This window comes from Cordyceps fumosorosea (genome assembly GCF_001636725.1).
Source record: "Cordyceps fumosorosea ARSEF 2679 chromosome Unknown scaffold_7, whole genome shotgun sequence".
NCBI classification, from domain to species: Eukaryota; Fungi; Ascomycota; class Sordariomycetes; order Hypocreales; family Cordycipitaceae; genus Cordyceps; species Cordyceps fumosorosea.
Genome location: NW_017387307.1, coordinates 335,638 through 349,953, shown reverse-complemented (window position 1 = coordinate 349,953; position 14,316 = coordinate 335,638). Strand labels below are relative to the sequence as shown.

Below are 14,316 nucleotides of genomic sequence, written 5' to 3'. Positions count from 1 at the left end.
GGTCAACTGTATCGTAGAAAGGAAGGGGAAAAAGTAGTCCAACAATGATTTGGCGTGGAATCTGTCTGGACAGGTAGAAGCAGGGAGTCGTCTTCCAGGCAATACTCTCCGTGATGCCATCCCAGCTTCTACCAGTAGCCCTCGTCACATCCTTGCCCTGCTGTTTCAAACATTGACAGCTACAGACAGGCTCATCAACTCCTGCAGACCTCAGCCAGCCCTCCTCCCTGCGCTGTCATCATCCCTACTTGTTCTTCGCTGAAACCTCCCCCTCCCAGCACCATATTTCTTTTGCCCACCCTGTCTGCGTTTCCCCCCCGGAGCCTTGCAGGTCAAAGAACAACGGCCACTTGGATAAAAAAAAAACACCTCAACATCATGCACATTTCTGCGCCTGTCCTTGTCCTGCTTCTCCGAGTCAGCCAAACCCCTTGTATCCCAGTCTGTCAAAGCGTTCGCTTCGTCCCACATAACGTTCTGCCATCGCTTTCGACACTGCCACGTTCAAATTTACAAGGGGCGTGAACGCTGGCTTTTTTTTGCAGGAGAAAGCCGCCAACCTTTCCGCTCTCTCCCTTTCTTCTCCCCAAGAAGCAAACAAAACTCCAGACCTCCCTCCATCCCCCCAGCCAATTGCCGTCCCCTTTTTTTGCTCCACTCGCACCGCCAACGCGGGACCCAATCACGGCCCCGTTTCATCTTTCCGGGGAAAAGAAGCCGCCCCGCCGGACGCCCCAGCACTTCACCAGCTCTATCCCACTTCTCACCACCACTTTATCACAAAGCAAACTTCTTCATGCTCCATCACCTTTACCTTGTTAGCTTCTGTTCAATCTAGATGATCGGTTTCATTCATGGCCAAGCTACTAGTAAGCCCTCTGTATGTATAAACGCCACCACTGCTCGCTATCGTTACAGTCTAAAATAACAATGCCCTCATTCTTCATCCTTCATTTCGTACTTGCCTCCGGAGGAAGAACAAAACCAGTCTCGTAATCAGTATCGATATAGACAACCACAGAAAAGTCCAGGCCGGAATCGACTACCTCCGCAAATCCTATAGCTCATCTCTGTAGAATTCTTCCTGGCTGCCTTGCTCCTCCTCCGCTTCGTCCCAATCCCCATCAAACCCCGCCTCCTCGGGATCTCTTCCTCCCGCCGGACCGTCCTCCGCTTCCTCACCGCCCTGGGCTTGGACCTTGTTCGCCTTCCTGTCAGTCGCCTTTCCCGGATTCTTAGCCGCCTTTTCCTTGTTCGCTTGCTTCTGCTTCGGCTTCGTCTTGATCTTGGGCCTATCCTCCACCGGCTCCCCGTCATCCTCCTCGTCTTTGTCAAAGTAGCCCTTGAGCTCCCGCAAGCCTGCCAGCTCAGAGTCCGACACCTCCAGGCGCCAGCCTCTGTCGCCCGCCAGCTTCTGTACCCGCGCCGCCATCTCCTTGACGGTATCCGGGTCAATGTCCAGCTTCTTGAGGTCCTCCCGCGACAGCGACTCCACCCCGCCGCCTTCCTCTGCGCTCGCGCCTTGTGCCACCACCACTGCCGGCAGCTTGGCCGGTTCCTGCGCGAGGCCGGTCGACAAGAAGCTCCGCGGCGGCGTCAGCTTGAACGGCGCCCGGCCCGCCTCGTCGCCCAGAGAAAGGATATTCCGCGACCCGACGTTGATGTCGCCCACCACGGCCCGCTTGCCCTTGGCTCCATCCCCCGTGCCCCGGAGCAGCTCTTTAAGCGCAGAGGCCGCTGCCGCCGCGCCCTCGGCCGTCTCTGCGTCTTTCGCAGCCTCACCGGTCTGTGCCTCCGTATTCTTCTCCTCGTTCGTATTATAGACTTGCTTTTTCGCGTCCAAGAGAAGCGACGGCTCATCGGACACCGGGTTGCAGGTGATGGCATTCGCTCGTGTAGGCTCCGGGGGTAGAAACGCAGCGTCGCTGCACAGTCGCGGGGTGTCAATCACCATGACGTAGGCGCAAATCGTTACCTCCTTGATCCAGCTGATCTTGTCTGCCTGTAGTCCCGGCACGCAGTGGTACTGGACCTCGATCGTGCGCTCGCGCTCCGTTAGGTCGCATATCGTGCCGCCCGCGAGCTTCTGTACCAGGTACCTTTGCTTGCCCTTTTCTTGAACCTCGGCCGGGATCGGGTCCAGCTCGTAGTCGGCAGGGTTCGCCGTGGTAGACGCGTGCGAGGGGATCGTGGGCACCCTCCCCAGCACGTACTCTGGCGAGTGCATGTCGCGCCTCGGTGGCTGGCCCTTGGGACTGCTTGCCAGGGCGTGGTACTGTACAATCTCCGTGTTTCTGCAAAATGAGTAGCTCCACCACCCCGAAACGTAGTATAGACATGTGTTTTCCAGGGCGGCGATGAGCTCCCATCCACTGGCTACGGCGCGGCTCTCCTCGCGGGCCTCCGCGGCCTTGGCCAGCTCTGTGGCCGTCTTGTTCTCCGCGGGCGGGGCCTCGATCACTGGTATCGAGCAAATGGCTCTGTAGTCACCCATGTTGACTATTTCGTATATGTATAGTGGCGTCTCGTCATCGCCCTCGCCACGCCCGTCGACGTGCGTAGTCGGTTGCGGCGCCTTTGTTGCTGATTCAGCTTGGTGTTGGACGAGTAGTTTCGCATCTTTTTCGGAAATGGCGAGACTTCCAAAAACGACCTCGAACTATATCAGAGCAGCCCAGTGTTAGCGCGCTGCCCAATCCCTGCGCCTGGTAGCTGTTGCCGGTCTGCGTACCTCTGGGTGTGCCAGAACATCTTCGTGGATGCTAAAGCTGTGCGGCTTGGCCGCGCAGAGACGGGACGCCGCCAGTAATAATAGAGTCGCTCGGCGCATCGTGCCGCAATGTCCTGGTTGTGCGTCACATAGAGCCGCGACGGGCAAATGTGGCATGTTGTGATGTTGATGGAAAGCGGATATCCTGGGACCTGTCTAGGACACATGTGCCATAAGCCGCCGCTGCGGGACGCCAGCTTCAGCGTCCCGAATCCTGCTGAGCTGGCATCGTCACTGTGGGACGACCCGACGTTTTGCCGCACTAACACGGCGACTGCGGATGAAGTTCCTGCGCTGGGGGCCACAAAGATGGTAATGGAGTATTATTTTGTTTAATTTTGAAGCCAAATTAAAGTAAAAGCGAATTGTTGGAAATTTAAAATTCGACATTTCATAGCAGGTTGTGTTGTTGTGGCACGCCTGACCCAACTCGCTCATAATCAAGATCCAAGTCCACCAAGCTCAAAATCAACATCATCAATCGTCAAATCCGTCCCAGTCGCCCTCGTCTTCGTCACCATCTTCTTCGCTATCGCCATTACTCCCACTTCCTCCATCCTCATCCACCTCACTATCGTAATCACTCTCACCCTGCCCATCACTATCATCATCTTCCTCGTCTTCCTCATCTTCCTCGCTCTCCTCCACCACAGCCAAGTCTCCCGCTTTACTCTTTCTCTTCAGAAACGGCAATCCGTCATCATCCCGCAAAATCAGCCCCGCCGCATCCCTCACATACGGCCCGTCCTCATCCATATCCTCATCCTCCTCCTCCTCCTCCTCCTCCTCTTCGCTCTCATCTCGCGGCAGTAGCTCCACCGGTCTTCCTGTCGTCTTCAGGTACGGCATCCCGGCCGCATCGCGCATAATCATGCCGCTCTCATCCCTAATGTACGGCCCGTCCGGGTCCTCCGCCGCCGCCGCCGCCGCCGCCGCCTCCTCGTCCTGGCTGCCGTCCCGCACGAACCCGGCCACGAAGAAGCCCATGACGCCGAGCCCGTCACCCTTGTAGGAGCGGATGCAGGCGTCCGCCACCTCGGCGTCCCGGTCGCAGCTTTCGCGGAGCCCGCGCACCGGCCAGTCGCGCATGCCCCGGACCTGCTCGGCGCGCTTCATGATGCGCCAGCCGCGTCGTTGCGCAACCTCGGATTTGAGCACCTTCATGACGACATCTTCGTTCTCTTGGGAGTGTATCGAACACGTCGAGTATGTGACTTTCTTTGCTGCGGGAAATGTGAGCGCATGCAGTAGAATCTTGAGCTGAAAGCCAGCCAGAGCCTGCAACCGCGCCTCGAGGTCCTTTTCCGAGTTGACCACTGTCTCGTTGCCCTCGTCATCAATCATAACGCTGTTCTGAGCCGCCTCCCTGTCATCCAATTTCCTCTTCTTCGTCTTGTTGTCCTCTTTACCATTAGGCGTCCTCCCCTTTCCTTGGCCCGCCTTTGTTCCCGGTGCCGTCCCTGGAAGGTGCAGCTCCGGCATCGTGTCGCGGCCCACGATACCGCTACCCGAGCAGCTCGGGTCCAGTAGCAGCGCGCCCACCTTTGCAAACTGCGCGCCCGCCGGGTCGACCTGGCAAAAGTCCTGCCCGAAGCCGACCCGCGTCCAGCCCTGCGCGCCCGCGATCTTGACCATCTTGGTCAGCGTCTGCGAGCGGCGCTTGTCCTTCTCAAACGCAAAGATGCGCTGCACGCCATCGGGCGTCACGAAGTCGGGCCGTCGGGCGTGGCACACCGCCGCAAGGTGCGTCGTCTTGTTACCCGGCGCCGCGCAGCCGTCGATCACGTCGCCGTCCTCGGGGTGCGGGTCCAGCAGGTAGGCCGGGAAGCACGAGGCCTTATCCTGGAAGATGATTCGGCCCTCGGCGTACGCCTCCGTCTTGGACAGGTCGATGCCTTGCGTGATTGCGACGAGGTTGGGGATGTGAGGGTCGATCAGGATCCGGCGCTGCTTCCCACCAGTCGGCGTCGTGGATGGTGCCAGAACCTCATGAATGGTTGTCACCTGGTCGTAACCCTTGAATGTCGTGTTGAGCTGCTCCTCTATCGTAGTTTTTATCGTGTTGATGCGGACCCAGCGCGGAATCTGCGCCTCTTCACCGGCCGCTGCGCGATCAATCTGCTCCTTGAGGGCCTCCATTGTAGGTGCTTTGCGCCGCAACCTCGCGCGCGTCAGCTCTGACGTTAACCTGGCCTTGTGCTTTTCAATCGTCACTCTGAGTCCATGAGTCTTGGGAAGCGCAACGCCACCCTTTGCTAATAACAAGTCGTGCACTAGCAACAGAGCAAGGACAGGTGTAAGCTGGAAGAAGGATTAGCGGATCGTTCCTGAGCTACCTGCTCCAAAGTGTTTCCGCACCTTTTTCTCTATTGACAAGATTTCAGACGAATCAATGACTTCTTTCAAAACCATGCTCCATTTGCACGTCTCAAATACAAGGGCGTAAAGCTGGCCGGGTTTCGACTTGATGTTTCGGCGGCCGAAAGTTCGCGACTTGAGACTACCGCCCTCTGTGGACGAGGCGACCACCACCTCCGCGCCCTCGTGATAGAGGGACATGGCGGGGATGAAAGATCCACTCCCTCAAGACAAGGAGAAAAGAATGAAAATGATGGAAAACGATGGAGGCGGAAGGCAGAAACACTTGCGCGCGTGAGAGGTCGATGAACTTCGAGTGTGTGTCAGGCACTGAAAACTTGCAGCGAATGCAATTAGCCGTGGTTGACCCACAACTCACAACGGTCGTGTAAGTCACAACTTGACTTGACCTCGATATGATGCATGAATTTAGTTATCCATCAAGTGCGGGAAAATGATGAATTTCGAAAGTTTCTATATAACCCGCCAATGGCTTCTATACAATGAATGCCATGCTGAAAAAAATTCTGTGTCCAAAATGCCCGCTGAGAGCTCGTCGTCGCTAGGGCCAAAGACCCCAGGAAACGCAGAAGAAGAAGTCATAACTGTCATGGTACAAAATGTGAGAAATTTCAAAATGAAAATTTCAGCCTCTCAAATTGCACGTCCCTTGCTTCAATGAGCAATCACTAACCCGACTTTTGCACCCTAACCCAGAACAAAGCAATATCCAAGATCAAGACCAGACAAGTGCCACAATTGACAACAGCAATCAAAACCCAAAACCCTTGCTCGCTGCCTATTAAGACGCTGCGCACACTGTTTAGAAGCGGCCAGAGTGACGCTTCAGATGATCATGCGCGTGGCGACGGCGCTGAGCGTTCTTCATGTTGACCTCGCCAGTCTCGCTGTAGACGGACAGAGCCCAACTGCCGCCACACTGGGACGTGGCATTGTCCTCGCAGGTAATGTTGCAGGCAGAGTTGTCGAGGCGCTCCGAGCCCACGAGTTCGTTGCCACAGTAGCACTGGCCGCCGTATTCGGTGCCGGCGGCGGAGAAGCCGAGCTTCTTGCACTCGGCGACGCACTTCTCGTTGCTCATGCGGCCAATGTTGGGACGCACTTTGCCGTTGAGGGCGCGGCTCGCGGTATCCTTGAAGCAGCCGGCATACTTGAAGCCACCGACTGGGTTGCCAGCACCACCGGTGCTGGTGCTGACAGGGGCAGTGGCGGTAGCGGTGCCGATGGCGGTGCCAGTAACAGTGACGGTTTTGTAGACGGTGTGCACGGTTCCGGGCTTGCACTCGCCGGAGCTGGCGGGAGCGGTGGGGAGGGTCGGCGAAGGACCATTGCTAGACTGCGTCTGAGAAGAAGCACTCGACTGGACGGGAGAGCCGGACTGGGAGGGAGAAGCAGGCTTAGTGGATACACCAGACGAGGCAGAAGAGCTGGGGACACCCGAGGCGGAGGAGGCCGGTGCAGAAGAAGCAGGAGCGGAAGAGGCACGGACAGAAGAGGCGGGGGCCGAGGCAGAAGACTGAGGGGGCGCGCTGCTGCTGGGAGCAGGAGCGGCGCTTGAGGACTGGCCCTGGCTAGGCTGGGGAGACTTGTCACCGGCACCGTAGGACCAACCGGTGAGGGAGTTGCTTCCGGGCAGGGCAGTGAGGATACCGGTGACCTTTTCGTCGACCGGCGACTGGATGGTGCACTCGTCCTTGTTCTGGCCGTAAAAGAGGCCGGCGCAGTTCTCCATGCCCGTGGTGCCGGCGTCGCAGGTGTCGATGATGTGCTGCAGGAGGGGCTCGTCCCAGCCGGACATGAAGTCGGCGTGCAGGCTGTAGCCGGTGACGTCGCCGTTGGCGAGGACGAACGGCTGCTGGCCCTTGCCCTGCTCCCAGCGGCCGGAGAAGGCGGGCGTGTTCCAGTAGGCCTCGAAGAAGAGGTGGGGGACGTGGATCCAGCCCTTGGGGCAATCGGCCTTGCCCTTGTTGTCCTGCGGCCAGGCCATGTTGTTCTTGTAGTCGGTCAGGCCGGCCTGGGGGTTGTAGCAGGAGGGGAAGTGGACGTCGGCGCGGAGCGGGGAGGCGTAGCCGTCGCACGCGACGTCGGGGAAGCCGACGCCCTCGCCCTTGTTCTGGGGATCCTGCATGCCGGAGGTGAGGCCCTTGGAGTTGAGCGGCCAGCCGGGCTTGTCGAGGTCCTTGCGAGGGCACGTCCACTTGATGGGCTGGACGGGACCCTTGGAAGGGTCGAGGTTGGAGGTGGCGCCGGCGGCGGGAGGGGTGCGGAGGCTGGGATCGCCGATGAGCATCTGCAGGCCCATGGGGAAGGCCTTGATGTCGTCGTTGGTGGGCTCGAAGAAGTAGTAGACGTTGGCGTAGAAGAGCTCGACGGACTCGAGGTTGCTGGACTTGGGGTCCTTGAAGTAGAGCGAGGGGAACCAGTAGTTGGAGTTGTCGCCCTTTACCTTGGCGGTGCTGCAGTTGGACTTTGGGAGATCGGCGCCGGTCGAGCTGAGACTGAAGCCGCTTCCGCCCAGAATATGGTGAACATGAGTTGAGGGTTTGCCAGGGGTGACGATGGGATCGGCGCGAGCGACGGTGAGCTGCTTGTTGGTGAAGTGCAGGACGGCAAAGGTACGCTTGTCCTTGGCTGCAGCGGCGACACCAAGGAGGGACGCCAAGGCGGCAGCAGTGTTAAACTTCATGGTTACCGATTTTCGATTTGCCTTTGAAGCAAGGAGCAAATTTGCGTTGGAGTTGTTGGTGGTTCAGAAGATGAGTCGGGGAGACGGGTTGTTCGAGTGGGTGAATCGTGGTGTTACCAGAGCACCAGAAAGAAGACGGTGAAAGAGATACAGACGGTAAGTCTATAAAGAACGGAAAAAAGAAGCTGGACGGGGACAATCACACGGACTTGCGCGTGATGGGTGACGCAGAAAGGAGCGTAACAAACAGCAAAAGCTGTCTGGAGGAGGTCGGAAGGAGGGTAAGCGTCCAGCAATGTGGGCACGTTAAAAGGAGAGTGGATAGGGAATGAAAAAAAGAGAGAGGAGAGATGAAGACAGAGATACGAAAAGAAGAATGGTTGAAGAGATATAGAAAAGTAAGGAAGCCCCAAGATGGGCGGAGGGGAAGCGGGTGGGATTAAGAATGAAGGGAACCGCGCACAAGCAGCGAGTAGTGGAAGTGCAGTGGTAGTGCTGGTTGGTTTGGTGGTGGTGGGGGAAGGGCAGCGGATGCGGCTCACTGTAGGTGGTGGGCAGTGGGTGGTGGGTGTGGATGAAAGAGTGAATGGGGATGCAGCTGCAGAACACTGACACGCCGAGCAGGGGTCGGTTCACGGGTGAGGTGACTTGACTGGCTGGAGATTTGCAGATACTTCAGCTTCTGGGATTTCTCTTTCATTTTGACAGTATTTTCTTTCAGCGGCATCCGCCATCTAATAAAGGTGCGGGCTGCCGATAGTGTTTACCTGTATTACCGGGCCCTCTCCTGTGCCGTCAATAACTAAGAGAAAAGGGAAATAAGAAGAAAAGCAGGCAGAGGCAGAGCAAGCTTGGCGCCGGGCGCTACATACAACATATTGTGAGCGCCCCTGCTGAGTACCGCCTCAGAAATACGAATTGCCATCTTATTCACGACGATCCGTGACCATATGCGGTGGCGGAGGGTATATATTCGAGACGAGCCAAGTCGCCTGTCAGTTATTTGATGGACCGGACGAAATCAATCAATTGTTATTCTGGGAAACCAAATCTTACCACCGTCCATTTTATTTCTCACGAATCTTTGCTGCGATGACACCACCTACCAGATACACCTGGGCAGATACGCAGCATCCCACCACGCGAACATGGCACGACTCTGGACGCCGGAACCCCCTGGCTGCCTTTCTTTCATCCATTCTCATGCCCCCTCACTTCCATCGGCCGCCGCCAGGTACATTGGCATCATGATTGGCCAACCATCCTCACGCTAGGCCGGCGTGAGTGGCCAAGTGTTGAAGGAAGAGGGGGCTGCCAGTGATGGTGCGACAGCGCTGACCTGCAGAGCCCAGACCTACCAGAAAGGGGAGGTTAGTCGGGATTTAGCTTCATCGCGCCTAGCTATGTAGTATGTATGTATGTACATAGATTGTACCTGACGCCAGTCCGGTTCTTCGGGTAGATTCCTTGGTTGTCGCTCGAACCTTGATGCCAGGTCCGTGTCAAGCCAGCAGCAGCCACAGTGAATGCGCAATCCAGTTTATGCCGCAGTTCGCCAAGTATTGGAAATCCAAGACATCTCCGCAAAAAAAAAAAAAAAAAAAAAAAACGAACCCAGGTAATAATAATATCCATCTTGAACTTGTCAGACACACGCACAAAAGAAAGCCCCGATCTGAAACAAGGGTTTTGCCGCCCACAGCGAGCCAGCTAGTCCACTTGTCCACTGATGATCCGGCCCGGCGCCAAAACTCCTGCAGGGGCAACGCAAGTTGGTTGGGTGGTGGTGGTCCAACATCGAATTCGTGCCTCCTTCCTGTACCTGAATTAATGTTTCGGGAAAAAGACGTGAGCTGAATGGGATAGGCTTGCATATTCATTGGGCTGAAAATTCAACCATAAAAATCTTGCCGCCTTGTGCGAGTTTCCTACCTACCGACCGGCATAAACTTCCAATCTTTTATGCATTATGCGTTTCTTGGGCCGCTGCATAAAGGTACCAAAAAGCAAACACAGAGGTAATCGACATATCAGCGCAAATATTACCGGCATGTATGGCAGGGGTGGGCTTGCTCTGGCTTTCTCACTATTCCCCTCTGGTATCTTTTCCTGGCATTTCCTTGCCACCATACATCTCGTGTTCCCTATTCTTGGATGAGCCACACACCAGACCGTTGGGTATGAAACACGCTAAATCAAGCCAGTTTTTTTTTTTTTTTTTTTAACTTTCTGCCCAAGATAAATCAGAACAAAGAGATACATCGACAAACCCTGTCCATTGTTTCTCTCCCATTGTTTGTTCGATTCCACGATTCTCACGGGCAGGGCAGCCACTATGCCAAGGGCTCTTGCCACTAACATGTCTGTCTGTCCGCCATCATCTTGCCAAAAAGCCTCCATCAGCACCATCTTTATTTCGGCTCAGCCCTCCCGGATCCTCATCCTCTTCTCCCCATCCGCTCCCCCATTTCAGAACAGCTCACAGATCCTATCCCATAACATGGCTTGCTCCTAGACCTCCTTGTCCTACTCTGTCATCACCACCATCATCATCACCACCATCACCACATCCAGCCGCTCTTCTTTGTTCCCGTCAGCGCAATATGAAACCGCTTCCGACGCCTCGTTATCAAACCTCTACCCAACTCCCCCGCGCCCTTCCCTCTTTTCCCGTTCCTGTTCCTGGCGGCGCAGCCAAAACAGTAAGTAATCTAACCATCATCGCCTGCGGATTGCTCAGCCCAAGTTTTTCCCTTGTCCAACCTCAACAACGCGGACATGTGGAAATGAACCCCGAGATGAAATCGAGAGTAAAAAATAAGGGATTACTATGCGGCATTATTGCACCGATAGTAGCGTCCCTGTTTGTACACTGCTCTCGTCCCTACCCCTCCCCTCCCAGTATCGCACCAGAGCCAAACCTACATAGTTGGAGAGTGCACACCCACCATCCACCAAAACATCGGAAAATGCAAGTCCGCATGCCGCCGGTTTTTCTTTGAAACAGGAACCAGTCGTCCTATTCGCCTACTCGTCCAATCACGAGCCTCTGCATTTTGACAAGTCAACATCGTGCCGCCGTCAGATCATAATCGGGCCCTCTGTACTAATAATACCTAACATCCCGTCACCACCACCTTCCATTCCTGCAATATCCAGTTGATTGGCAAATGCCCTCCTCTTGGCTGGTACACCGCGTAGGTGGCACAACATACTATTTACCCCTCATATGTTCTCCAAACAAAGCAATCGCCCAAACGTGCATAGGCCCTTGCCCTACGCAGCCAGATTCAGATTCTTGACTTGCAATCAAGAGACCTCGGGGCCGGAATGAACATGTTCCCCGACATTTCGGAACATCCCAGCCTAGAATCCCCTTTGGTCATCGTCCCTCCCGTCAACAGCTGCTACGCTGCCCTGCGTTTTGCTGTCGCTACATGGCAGCTATGCCCTCAACAAGTTCCTCCTTACCTTGGCCACTTGGCCTTGCTCACAATGATGCACACTTCGCCTTCTCTTTATTCAAGTGAGTTTCTTGTTCTGACAATACTCCCATGGCTAGAATAATCACGCGGCCACTCCGTGTGCCCATGTCGCACTTCAGCCTCACTTCTGCCTCCGAATTCCGCTGTCGCGGCCGCGCGCCAGCCGAGCATGAACAGGGTGAATTTGAGAGAGCCAAAGATGAAATACTCTACATATTGGTAGACAACCTTCGTACTTCCTCATTTACAGATCATGGCGCCAACTGACTCTAACACAGTGCCTATCTCTGGCAGAGACGGCCAGATATGACAAAGTGAATCAAGGGCAACGGCCTCAAAAGAGTTTATAGTACAGCTTGCCGCCTTTTCATCAAGGTGCATCAGCCAAACTGCCAAACTCACTCCGGGGAAATCGAATCACCCACTAGTTAATAGGCATTTACCCAGATGCAACACAGCTCTCGCCACTTTCGCCTTCGGGTAATCTTTTTACCAAGCGTATACTTCCAGTCCAGCGTTATTCCAAAGTATGTGAGCTAAATATGCTAGGCGACGATGCTTCTGCAATTCTCAATAAGCAGCATCTGAAATGGGGTATATAGATAAAGTAGAAGAAAATAGAACCAAAGATCTCACCAGTCCAGAACATCACAACCAGTCATTCACAGCAAGGCCAACAGCACGCTTGACTTTCTTGTGTCCATTCCCCTAGTCATTTTAGTCCCGTAAGCCATACACCAGCAGGTAGGTACTCAACGCCGAACTCCATTTCCTCGTTGGCACAACATCGGCTTCGGGTCTTGATTCAATCGTCTTCGTCGTCGGATCGGCCATCCCCCCCTCGTCGTACTCTGTCGTTTCCTTTTTTAATTGATATGATGCATCCTTGCTCCTTCAGCTTCTTCGCCAGAGCACTGCTTGCCACCATTCCAGGGAATTCTTTGGCGCTAAAGACTTGGAATATGTCCGTCGTGACCTCTGCGAGGATGGGAAAGTGCCGGAGAGATGAGGCACGGCCGGGATCAATCATTATGAGCGTAAATTTGAGTCGGAACGCCCCGGGTGTTCGACAAGAGAGATCAGAAAAGCAGAAGAAACAGCCTTCTTCGCCTCGGTCATCGTCTCCAACAAAAGGCGTCCCCACCAACGAACCCATGAGTCGACGTTGATGGTTGTACTCGTCAGGCATGTATGACGCATCTCGAGTTCCTGTTTCATCCCAGATGGAACAGTTCATCACATAGCTGGGAAACCGTAGATACGTCCGCTTTTCTTCCTCGGACAGACTCGGGCCGTCGAATTTGAGCTGCACAATTGGAGGAGGATCAATGACCCGCCTGTCTCGGTCTCCGAAGCCACAAGCTCGAGCTGCTCGTGGTTGTTGGCGTACGTCGAGGCCAAATACCATGGTGTCTAGGCTCAGTTCACGATCTTGCCCGAGAAGATTTGGTACCCATGACGACGTTGTTGCTTTGTGAGCCGTCTGGAGTGGCACACGGGTTTGAGTTTCCGGTGCTCTGGAGAATTGCTGAGGAGCCTGTGGCTCTTGAGCGGCAAATGCACTTTGGTGGTGAGCATGAGGTTGCGGCGGATATTGCTGGTGAAACTGATCTTGCTGGTAAAACGGATCTTGCTGGTGAAACTGATCTTGGCTATGCCTGGGGTGTTGAGGGCGATATGCTGATCCAGGTGGCGGGGCCATGGGATGCGTCACGGTTCGAGTACCATGATAGCGCGGATCTTGCGGCGGGCTATGGGCGTAACTCGGCGCGCCTGCCAGGAGGCTATCCGGCGGCGGAAGCAGTGGTAGATGCTGATTGGATGATGCTGAAGATTGGAAATGGGGAGGCTGCCGTCGGTCGTATGGCCGGTCATTGTGCGGATGAGGCTGCATAGCTTCCCGCGCGCATAATCAGGCGCCAGCTCAACTGTGACGACCTACAACATACGATGATCTGCTTCTCTGGAGTTGATGTCAATATGGGATATTGATTGGGGTCAGAGGGACATGTGAGTTGTCGGTGGACGCCTGGAAGCAAGCTGTGATATGTGTCGGCTTTGCTTGGGATGTTCAAGAGGAACAGATGAATGTCGCCCCCACTGTGCATGCGGACATGTGGTTGACCGGAATCTTGAGTGCAGACACAACATATGATAGAGCAGAAGTGACGAGGGTTTGCTGTAGTTATATGCAAAATTGTTCTGTGAATCAATAGACGTCGAGCGATAACGCCGTGGCCGTCTTGAGCAGGGTAGTGCGGGGAGTTGGTCTGGGTTCAAAGCAAGCAACGGGCGTTGAGGTGCCCCAGTCGCCAGCAAAAGCAAATTCAAGCCTGCAACAACGAGCAGAGCCCAGTGGACCAGTGCGGGAAAAAAACTGAATGTGCGAGTGTGCAGCTAGAGGTGGATTCCTAGTGCGCACAACAAGACATACATGAAGGCAATGAACGGCAGAGAGGAGGGAGCGGGCCACTCACTCCCAGAGTGAGGCAAGTGAGGCGTCACCAAGTGTGCGAATGGCTGAGACGGTGACGAGCCACAAGAAAGACAGGGTTTGGAGGCTGCTGTCTAGCGTGCGTCTCACAGATTCTCGGGGAGATAAATGTCTCTGACAGGTCGTCAAGGCACTCAAACAGTCAAGTGATTGCGTAAAAGCGTAGAGTACTGGTCCACCATATGGTAGTAGGTGTGCTGGTCGGGGAACAAGACGTCGTTGGAGGCGTAGTTTGTGAGACAAGTGGAAAGCCAGCTTGGTGGCGGCAGGACTGGCAAGGCGGACGCGGCCGGGTTTGGCCAGAGGAAGTGTGAGGTCATGAACTTGAAAAGGCAAAGAAAAAGGGCTGGCAGCTAGATTAATAGAATGAGGCTGCCTGCATCAAGTAGCAGCTGCAGTAACGTTAGACCGTGTCTCCAACGAAGCTGCTGCCCAAGTAGCCAGTGAGTGGCCCGAGCAGGAGGCCGCGGAATGACGACAAAGCCTGACGACGATCAGGGCT

General features: G+C 55.2%; 4 protein-coding genes across 4 annotated transcripts; 1 reads left to right on the top strand and 3 right to left on the bottom strand.

Moving 5' to 3' along the window:
• Positions 1 to 1,057: 1,057 nt before the first annotated feature.
• On the bottom strand, positions 1,058 to 2,830 carry ISF_03649 (Glucosidase II beta subunit-like protein; the record flags this gene model as incomplete). The annotated part of the gene is made up of 2 exons (XM_018847255.1): positions 1,058 to 2,659; positions 2,732 to 2,830. The coding sequence occupies 2 exons, from the start codon at positions 2,828 to 2,830 to the stop codon at positions 1,058 to 1,060; spliced, it is 1,701 nt and encodes a 566-aa protein (XP_018705462.1).
• A 417-nt stretch (positions 2,831 to 3,247) lies between these two features.
• Positions 3,248 to 5,329, bottom strand: ISF_03648 (NOL1/NOP2/Sun domain family; the record flags this gene model as incomplete). Its single annotated transcript, XM_018847254.1, has 2 exons — positions 3,248 to 5,071; positions 5,129 to 5,329. The coding sequence occupies 2 exons, from the start codon at positions 5,327 to 5,329 to the stop codon at positions 3,248 to 3,250; spliced, it is 2,025 nt and encodes a 674-aa protein (XP_018705461.1).
• A 622-nt stretch (positions 5,330 to 5,951) lies between these two features.
• Positions 5,952 to 7,835, bottom strand: ISF_03647 (WSC domain protein; the record flags this gene model as incomplete). Its single annotated transcript, XM_018847253.1, has 1 exon — positions 5,952 to 7,835. The coding sequence occupies one exon, from the start codon at positions 7,833 to 7,835 to the stop codon at positions 5,952 to 5,954; it is 1,884 nt and encodes a 627-aa protein (XP_018705460.1).
• Positions 7,836 to 12,775: 4,940 nt separating this feature from the next.
• Positions 12,776 to 13,216, top strand: ISF_03646 (hypothetical protein; the record flags this gene model as incomplete). The annotated part of the gene is made up of 1 exon (XM_018847252.1): positions 12,776 to 13,216. The coding sequence occupies one exon, from the start codon at positions 12,776 to 12,778 to the stop codon at positions 13,214 to 13,216; it is 441 nt and encodes a 146-aa protein (XP_018705459.1).
• Between the last annotated feature and the right edge of the window lie 1,100 nt (positions 13,217 to 14,316).